Source organism: Hipposideros armiger, unplaced genomic scaffold (genome assembly GCF_001890085.2).
Source record: "Hipposideros armiger isolate ML-2016 unplaced genomic scaffold, ASM189008v1 scaffold_95, whole genome shotgun sequence".
Lineage (NCBI taxonomy): Eukaryota > Metazoa > Chordata > Mammalia > Chiroptera > Hipposideridae > Hipposideros > Hipposideros armiger.
Window position 1 is genome coordinate 1832004 of NW_017731445.1, and position 10124 is coordinate 1842127.

General features: G+C 42.6%; 1 protein-coding gene across 3 annotated transcripts in view; it reads left to right on the forward strand.

Moving 5' to 3' along the window:
* LOC109384474 (histone-arginine methyltransferase CARM1-like) overlaps positions 1-10124 on the forward strand; it is a 257878-nt gene that overhangs the window by 137606 nt on the left and 110148 nt on the right. For 2 of the 3 annotated variants that reach the window (XR_002124405.1, XM_019645877.1), the window contains exon 5: positions 3200-3232. The exons of the other annotated variant lie outside the window; for it this stretch is intronic. Coding sequence is in view for 1 of the 2 variants with exons in the window: in XM_019645877.1 (XP_019501422.1) it covers positions 3200-3232 (33 nt within the window). In the remaining variant the exon portion in view is untranslated. The remainder of the gene's footprint in view (positions 1-3199; positions 3233-10124) is intronic. 3 annotated transcript variants of the gene reach the window in all.

Here is a 10124-nt window from a genome sequence, read left to right on the forward strand (position 1 = left end):
TCTCTGACTTACCAGGATAGGACATTTTCTAAAAACTGAATCTAGGTACTCAGGTAGGGCTGATAGTGATGGTAAAAGACAAAAGTAAGACTAGAAATGGCTGTGTTTGGCTAAAGAGTCTCATAAGTCTTGTCATATGTCTTGAGGTGCCATGACCTTTGCTTTGCCAGTGGGGCATGCATGGTTAGCAATTATGAGAATGACCTGATTATGGTAGGTAGGCAGGATGAAGATAGAGAAGAAACGCTTGTTACTTTTGACAACTTACCTGGTATTCAAGATTGTGGGTGAGCAGTCTTATTGACCGAAGGTAGATTTCTTGCCCCCCCCCCCACCAAAAAACATCAACTCTCAACTATTGATTGCTTCTCCATGGTTTGAGGATGTTTTCTGGAGGTAATCCTTTTATTTAGGGAAATTTCTCTCCCTCTAATGTTGCTTAGTTTGAATCTATATTCTATTTTCTATAATATATTTCCTATGTTACCTATAATCTGATTTTAATTCTGGTTCTATCTTCTAAAGACCACTCCCAAAACTATTAATCAAACTAATAATTTGCATTAGTTGGCCATTTCACAGAATTTCACATGGATTATGTCATTTGACGATTTCATTGTATAACTTTTCATCTATAAAAATGAAGATATTAGACCAAATCATCTTTCAGGTCACTCCCAGCTCTAACCTCATTTGATTCTACAAAATACCCTTTTCCTTTAAGCCTGAAATTGGTTTATCTGCCAGTGAAATAAAATAGGCATCCATCTGTTGGGGTTTATGAAGGTGATAATTAATCACATGGTTGATAATTAATTATATCCCTTTCCCCTCCTGAGTTCTGAACTGATTTAGAAGTAGACCCAGATGTCAGGTAGAAATCACAATATCAGCTTTATTGTTGGAAATGCTGTTTGGAGAACAGGGCATGGACCTGTGTCCAAATAAAGCTCCCTACTCCGTTTTTTCCACCAAACTGAACTTTTCTACCCACATGTGTGCTGAACAACTGGTCTCCTCAGACAAGCCCAGAGCCTACCCAGTAATCTTCCATATAGGGCACTCAAGTGCGCATGCTTGAGTAGGGAGTGGGCAGGCTGGCCCCTTCCAAGAGCTGGTGCTGTGAATGCTCAGGTTGATAATATTCTAATGTTTCCCAGTCAGATGGGTCGCTCTTGTTATGAGGGAAAAGAGGTGGTGGGGGATGGGGAGATAGCCATGTGGCTGGGAGGGAGAAGAAGCAAGCTGTCTCCTGTCTCTTGTTGTAAGAGCACCAATACCATCATGAGGGCTCTCTACCTTTGTGCCCTAATTACCTCCCAAAGCCGACTTTTCCAAATATCGTCACATTGGGGATTAAGATTTCAAAGTATCAATTTTGGAGGGCACACACATTCAGTATGTAGCAGTTTCTTTGATCTTTATGACAACTTTAATAAATACTAATGTCTTTTTACACTTTAGAGATGAGAGAAGTGAGGCCTGGGAATGTTGATAATTTACCTGATTTAGTACAACTAGGAAATGAAAAGGCCAGGACTTGAACCCAATTAGTCTTACTTTAGAGCCCACACGCATAACCTCTGAAAGGTACTGCCTGTAGGAAGATTGGGTGAAATTGCCAAAGGAGACTTTTGTTTCTCTGGATTGAAGCATGAGGTGAAAACCTTGCGGTTTCTTAAACATCCTTGGGCACGTATGAGACAGCATCACACAATGGTTATGCACATGAGTTCTGGAGCCAGAGAACTGAGTTCAAACTCCAGCTTAGCCACTTACCATGCACCTGCCATAGGCCTGCTATAGACCTGTTTGCCTTGAGACCTTGGGCAGGCTACCTGCCATGTCTGGGCCTCAGTGCCCTTATCTATAAGAGTAGTAGCTACTTCCTAGAGTCCTTGCAAGGTCAAGAAGATACAATGCATATGAAATGCTCAGTACATAGTAGCACGTATTATTATCATTGATGGTCTTGGGGATGGTGTTGTAGTTTCCAATTCTGCTATAATTTGAAATCTTTCAAATTTTGAGTTTTTATTCTGCCTCCTCCATGCAGTTTTAATGAAATCCCTTACTTGGCCAGAGCATTGCTGGGTGAGAACTCCATTTGGAATCCATTCAGGATACTGACCTTGCTGGAACCCACTCCATTCCCCTCCTCAGAGTTTCTGTTAATTGCCATCTGGCTATTTTTAGTTTCTTCAAGTGTGTGCTGGGTACAAGCAGGGAAAGTCCATCCTGCTGAGGGCGTGGGGCTGTGTGAGCTGGAGGGTTTTAATTTGGAAATGTTTTGACACTTCATTTGTCAGGGCACCAGTTGCTGGAAACTTGTGAGAATAAGCAGGAGCCTAGAGCTTATTATTATTTTTTTAATCGGTGTTTTTGGGGGAGAGAATCCCCAGTTGCAACAGCTGCTTAGTGCATCCAAATGTGAGGTTGGCTTAGACAGCAGGGATTCAGGGGTTTGAAGGCTTCAAAGAAAACATAAATAACAACAACAAACGTGCAAAGCAACCTGTTCAAATTGTCAGCTGGTATTCTGATTTGCAGAGCCTGAGCTACAGGCTCTCTCGATGTGAGTTTTCTTTGGTAAGGGCTTGTCAGTTTGGTCGAAGGCTCTTGAGTTCATCTCGAATGCTGCTGTAAAATAGCCCCCATACACACACTTTAAAACACTACACACCTTTGCTTAACCTGGCACACTAATGGGGCCTGCCCTGAACCGTCGGTGGGGATCCAGGCTGAAGCACAGGCCTGCCAGATAGTCCTGTCTGCACGTGATGAAACAGCTCTTGCTTCCTTACATTTTTTTAACCTCTTTAATGAGGTTTGAATCACATACAAAAAGCTGTACATGTTTAATATATACAGCTTGGTGAGTTTGGAGATATGTATATTTTCATGAAACCATCACCATAATCTATGTCATAAACGTATCCATCACTTCCAAAAGATTCCTTCTGCCTTTATTATTATTATTATTATTATTATTATTATTATTATTATTATTTTGTGATAAGAACACTTAACATAAGATTTACCCTTTTAGGAAATTTTTAAGTTTGCAATGCTGTTTTGTTAACTCCAGGTACTATGCTTTGCAGTAGATCTCTAGGAATTGAGAATTGAATTATCCATCTTGCATAACCAAAACTTTGTACCCTTTGACTAATACTTTCTTGTTTTTGCCTCTCCCCAGCCCCTGGCAACCACCATTCTACTCTCTGCTTCTGTGAGTTTGATTATTTTAAATACTTCATACAAGTGAAATCATGCACTGTTTGTCCTTCTGTGTCTGGCTTATCTCACGTAGCATGTCCTCCAGGTTCATCCATGTTGTCGTATGTGGCAGGATCTCCTTTTTTAAAGGCAGGATGATATCCTATTGTGTTGTATAGACCACATTTTCTCTTCATTCTTTGAATCCTCCACTTCAACTCCTGAGCATCATTGTGAACCTGGTGACAGAATTCTTGTTGAGAGCTGTATTCTGAACCCGTGTTCACAGCCCCACGCCCTCAGCAGGATAGACTTTCTCTGCTTGTACCCAGCTCTGTGTAGGGAGGTGGGGAGAAAGGAAATAACTCGTGACTCTGCTAGGTACTTTGCATTTCTTATCTCATTTAAGCCTTTCATATTAGTCAGGATTCTTAGCTGCTAGCATCAGAAACCAACTCTGCTAATTTAATAAAAAAAAAAAAAGTGAGGACAGAGGATTTCCTACAAGGACATAGGAACATTGGAGGACTAGGCTTAGAGGCTACATAGCCGGCAATAATTTCTGACACCACGCCGTAGAATTGATCTCTGGCAGCCAGCGGCGCAGCCAAACATGGACACGGCAGCAGGCAGAGCCTTCGCCCAGAGCTCCCCCAAGAGTCATTCTTAGAGCCTCCCTCCGATGCTCTGGGATCTGGAGGTAGCTGGGACCTCACCTGGGGTGATTCTGTGCTGTCCCTGAGTCTTCACGCTAAGTGCATCTTATTGGCAGTGCCTTGATCATGCTTGTGAGTTTGCTGGAAAAGAGCATCGGCCAGCTCGGCTTCCCTAGTCAGAGGCTGGTGCTGCCTCACTAGTGGGGCATTTCCCCAAACCCAGGAAGGAGTCAGATGCTGAGAGGTACCAAAAAATGGCAGATGCCCACTATACCATGTAGCAAACATGTAATATACAGAGGATGCCAAAAAACATGTATACACATTTGAAGAAAGGAGAAAAACTGTATTAAAATTGTAATATTCAATATATACCGATGACAAAAGGTGATTTTTTTTTTGGCACCCCACCCTCCCCCCGGTACATCTGTTAGTCCAATAGTATAGATAAAGGAACCAGAGCTACATAAATTTAACAAACTTGCTTCAGGGGTCACAGCTACTGAGTGGTAAGCCTATATGCCAACTCAGGTCTGTCTACATCCAAAGGCCATACCGCAGGGAGCAACAGAAAGCTGTTCTTTGCCTGATAACCAAACTGGTATTTTATTTATCTGTGTGATTTTTACAATATGTATGGTGGTGGAATGTGATAGTGAAAAACAGTGTCATGTATATGCAGTTGACTCTTGAACAACACAGTTTTGAACTGCACAGTTCCTCTTACATGCAGATTTATTTTTCAATACATATACTGTCAGCTCTCCATATCCTCGGGTTTTGCATCCACAGCTGGGACTCCTCGTATGCAGAGAGCCGACTGTATGCATTGTTTTACGTCCTTTTATATAAGGGTCTTAAGCATTGACAGATTTAGGTATCCACTTGGAGGTCCTGGAACCAATCCCCTGGCAATACCAAGAAACAACTGTATATTTAGTTAAAAAACAAACCAACACACACATATGTAAAACATAAATATATACGTGGGCTTTTTTCCTATGGTTTTATTTTTCCCTGGGCTTTGGAAGCTGCTTTAGTTTCCTAGGGCTGCTGTAAGAAATTACCACAAACCGGGTAGCTTAGAGCAACAGAAATGTATTATCTCACAGTGCTGGAGGCCAGAAGTCCAAAATCAAGGTGTCAGCAGGGCCACATTCCCTCTGAAGGCTGTAGAGGAGGGTCTTTCTGTGCCTCCTCTCACCTTCTTGGGTTGCTGGCAGTCCTTGGCATTCCTTGACTTGCAGATGCATCACTCCAGTGCCTGCTTCCATTGTCACATGGCATTCTCTCCGTGTATGTGTGTGTGTGTGTGTGTGTGTGTGTGTGTGTGTCTCTGTGTGTAAATTTCTCTCTCCTTCTAAGGACACCAGTCACACTGGATTTAGGTTCCACCCTAATCCAGTATGATGCTGTCTTAACTTGATGTATTTGTAAAAGACCCTTTTTCCAAATAAGGTCACATTCACAGGTTCTGGGCAGACATGAATGTTGGGAGACACCCTTTAACCCAGTCCAGAGGCCACACAGTTCATGTTAGGTCATATATCGCAAGAACTCCCCCTGGTATTGATTCTCTGTAGTAGAGGTGAAGAGAGAGAGGTAGAAGATGGAAGTCAGTTTTAACTGGTCTCTTTGGCTTCGTAGCCCTACGAGGGCCTCCTCATGGATTTCCTAATTGTGAATGTGACTGGATGGCCAGTCTCTTCCAGGCTCCTGAAAGGGTGCTGGAGAAAGATGCCAGAGTCGGCAGAGGAAAATGCTTTCATTTAATATGAAAGCAAATTACAGCTTTCAAGTAGAGCGACGCAGACGGAGTCAACAGTGGTCACAGACTGCTTTCAGGGTGTTTGGGAAAGAGGGAGCTGGGGGCTTTAATGCAATTGATGAATTTCTAGGCAAGATATCAAAAACCCATCTCTGCAGCTTTCAAGATGGCGGCATGACCCTCATTTTGTTGAGGTTAACTTTAAATTGGGATTAGAACACTTAACACATGGTGGCTGGAACAATTTAGTGAGCTGCCCTATGCAGAGTCTTAGCATCAGAATGCTGTGGACATAAAACTGGGGAATCTGACTCAGAAATCATCGGTGCTTTAAGGAGGTGGCTTCCCCAGGCTTGTTAGGATCAACTAGGTTATGCTGCTATAACACTTACCCACAAAACCAACAGAGCTTTATTTCTCACGCATGTTCCATGTCCATTAGAAGTTAGCACAGGGCTGTGCTCTGTCTCAGTCTTGCTCCAGGACCCAGGCTGTAGGACAAGTGACACATGACTAGTTCCTGTTGCAGGGAGAAGGAAAGGGGGGCAAATCACACCCTAGTTTTGAAATCTTCCACCTGAAAATGACTCATGTCACTTGTGACCACATTACATGGGCCATAGCAAGATATGTGGTCACTCCTAACTTCAAAAGGGCAAGGGAGTACAATTCTACCACGTGCCCATAAGGAGAACCAGAAATATTAGGTAAATGGCACTAATGACTAACATAGCAGATGGAACTTTTAAAAAAATTAAATGGTTAGTAACGTTACATAGATTTCAAGTGTACAGTTCTGTAATACATTATCTATATATCACATTGTGTGTTCACCACCCAGCAGATGGAACTTTTGCAAAATTATTAAAGAAGGGACAGATTGCTAAGGTGATTTTCTCAGCACATCATCTGTGCATGGGAGGGAACTAGGAAAAACATGGGGCAGTTTGAAGGATTAATATTTCACTGATATGGTTTTATTGGTTAACTTACTATTAACTTTTGCCCATTGAATGTAAGACAGTTTAGAAAGCTTCTAGGGTTGAATTTCTAAACTTTTCCCATCCCCTCTAAGACAGTGCCATGAAGGGCCAGTTTGGAATACCTATTGACTTTGCTAAGGCTTATATAGAAGACTCTGTGCAACAGTAACTTTGAAAGTACATGACTGTGTTTTAATATCTGCTTGCCAGGATAAGAATGTAAGTAGACAAAGAGGATAAAGTCAGAACAGTTAAACTGGATAAAACAATCAATGATTAAGCAGTTGAAAGTACTGTATTAGAACCTGTTTTTTTCTTGCACTGAACCAGGAATTAGGCTCCGATGAACTTGGAGCTTGTGCGTAAATCCTCTTTTCTCTTACTTTCCTACATCTGAGGTATTGACACAGTCACTTAGCTTCCGAGTGGTGGCTTCGGTTTAGAATTTGAAGTTCCAGAAACCCAGAAAAGAGAGAATCACAGAAAAATGTCACTAAACATGGTGAATTTTCTATTAGTATAAGTACCACCATTTTCTTAGCCTAGGTCCCCTAAGTCACAGGTCAGGAGGCCAAGGCTTGCATGCTAGTCCTTTATCAGGGCAAGCAATCTCAGGGAAGCAGGAGTAAAGGAAAGGGCAGTGAGGCAGGGAAGGAGAGAGTACGTACAAGGGAGTATAGTCCTGAGCTGGCCACAGCTTTAGAAAAAACTGCTTGCTCCGTGTCACAGGACATCTTTCAAGAGGCCGGATGAAGATGCTTCATTGGCTTCCATCTCCCATTTGTCAAAGTGCGCCCCCACAGTGTGTTAGCTCCCTTGCCCATCAAGGGTGTGCCTACACGAGTGCCACGTGGGTGTTGGAGCGCTTGCCTTATGCCTGATCTCCGGGGTACGAGGCAAGAGACATAACGCATGTGGCATGAGTGAGGTGGGTGCTGGTGTGCCCGGAGGAACTAGGAGAAGCCCACGTAGCAGTAGGCTCCTTAGGCAGCAGTGATACAGCCGCAGGGGTGGCAGCAAAGAAAGTCCACTCCAGTTTTTAAAGGTCAGCACAAGCAGTTTTAGAGCTGCCGTGGTCAGACAGCAAGGTAAGTGTTCCATTCTGGCATGATACAAAAACTGAATGTACGGTAGTTGTCCCTTATCCATGGTTTTGCTTTCTGAGGTTTCAGGTACCCACAGTCAACCGTGGTCCAAAAACATTAAACAGAAAATTCCCAAAATAAGCAATTCACACATTTTGAATTGCGAGCTGTCCTGAATAGCCTGATAAAATCTCGCATCGTCCTGCTCGTGATGTGAGTCATCCCTTTGTCCAGCATATCCACTCTGTATGTGCCGCCTGCCCGTTAGCCAGTTAGAGCCTTCTTGGTTATCAGACTGACTGTCACAGTATCCCAGTGCTTGTGTTTAAGTAACCCTTACGCTACTTAATAATGGCCCCAAAGTTATTCACATATTTTATTACAATTGTAATTATACTGTTGTTAATCGCTTACTGTGCCTAATACATAAATTTTATCATAGGTACGTGTGTATAGGAAAAAAACGTAGTTTATATAGGGTTCAGTATTATTTGAGAATCCACTGGGCATCTTGGAAAGTCTCCCCCACAGATAAGGGGGAATTGCTGTATTATGAACGTCACCCAAACCAGGAAACTGAGGTTCAACCTAGACTTTTTTTCTTTTTCTTCCCAGTCTCCAAATCCTTTAGCATGTATTACCTCGGCGTTTCTGCAGCTGTCCCCTTCCTCTGTTCTGTGGCTAATTCTTAGTTCTCATTCTTATTGTATCTTTCCTGGAATATGGCAGAAGTTTTCCAGTTAAAATGTCTTTGGTTTCAAGGAGGAGAAAATCCCAACTCAAATTGGATATAACAGTTAGAGGCAGTGTGACAAGGAGGTGTTTTAATCCAATCACTCAGAGCAGCACTTCCAAATTTAATTATGTCCAGGAAATAAAAGGCATCTTCTCTGCGTGTCTTTGTTAGAGGGGAGGAAATCTTTGCCAGTAACCCGCCAGCCGACTTCCTCTCAGGTCTCATCAACAACATTGTATCACAGCTATCACTGGCCAGAGGAATGAACACCTGTGATTGCCCTACCTAGACCAATCAGATACCCTCCCTGGGGCTGGGGATGGATAAACACAGGAGGAGAGTAAATTCTCAATAAAACGGAGTTTCTGATAGGAAGGAGGAAGGAACAGATGTTGATTAGGAACCATCAGGGTCTGCTTTGCTACCTCTGATCTTGTGCCTGCCAATCTATGCCGTGAGTGTGATGCTGCTAAAATGTGACTATACAATTATTATCCCATTGAAAACTTTGTTAAGCTCTTCGTCTTGTATCCAAGACTGTCTATGATCGAGCATCTGCCAGTTTCTCCAGTTTTTGCTCTTGCCATGTTCATGTCTCGGCCACACCCCAACTTCCACTTCTAAGACACACATCATGCTTCTGAGGAAGTTTTCTGTCTTCCAAATGTGACCGGCTCTACCAATCTTAGGTTCCTTTGTTCACAGGGCTCCCTCTTGTTGGCGCTCCTGCCCCTCCCACCAGTCAAATGACACCACATTGACTCACCTTTCAATTTTAGTACCCAGGCCACCTCAAGCCTTTCCAGACCTCTTGGTAGAGTAGACCATTCCTCCTTCATTACTGACTGTGCCCTTTATGTAATTCTAACATTGCCACTGTCAAACATTGTTGTACTTCTTTCTTACATGTCTCTTTTTCCTTACCAGACAGTTATGCTTTATTCATCTTTGCATTCCCATTACCTATCAGTGCTTGGCACAATGGATGATAGGAGACATTTAAATAGATGTCTGATAAATGATTGAGTGCCTAAGGGTTTGGAACTGAGTGAGCTAGTCTGAGTCTATTGGCAGCATATGAAGGGGGATAATCAAGGGGAGATAAGCTAAGAAGATCAACAGACTTTGTATTTTCCGTAATAATAGAGGAAAATAGTTGAAGAACTAGTGAAAGGGTGGTGAAAAGATTGGTGATGCATTTATGTATCCTCTTCCAGAAAACCAGGCAAAATGAAACAGAGGTGCTTATATTATGAATTAATTGCATTATTATGCATTATTGAAATACAGTCAGCCCTTTGGATGAGAGCGAGCATCATTGCACAGTAGATGTAGATTTCTGTCTTAGGAACTATCACTGCACAATTCTTCTGCCATAACAAAAGTGTTAATATCTGAACAAGATTTAAGCCTAAGCTGCAACAGCCATAAAGGGATGTCTTCTGCAGCCATGGAGATATTTTGGAATTTTTCTTTTCTGACAAAAGGCAGAGTAAGAGATCTGATGGACTGCAAAATGCTGTGTGTTCTGTGTTCGTTCTCTTACTGCCTAGAAGTTGTTCAGTCAACGTTCTGGTCAATAGTTTGGATATTGGAAGAGGTGGTTGCAGTCTATGAAGGTAGGCAGCCCGTGGCAGGTAACAATGACGTGTCTGTTTCCTTCACCAGGTTAGGAAA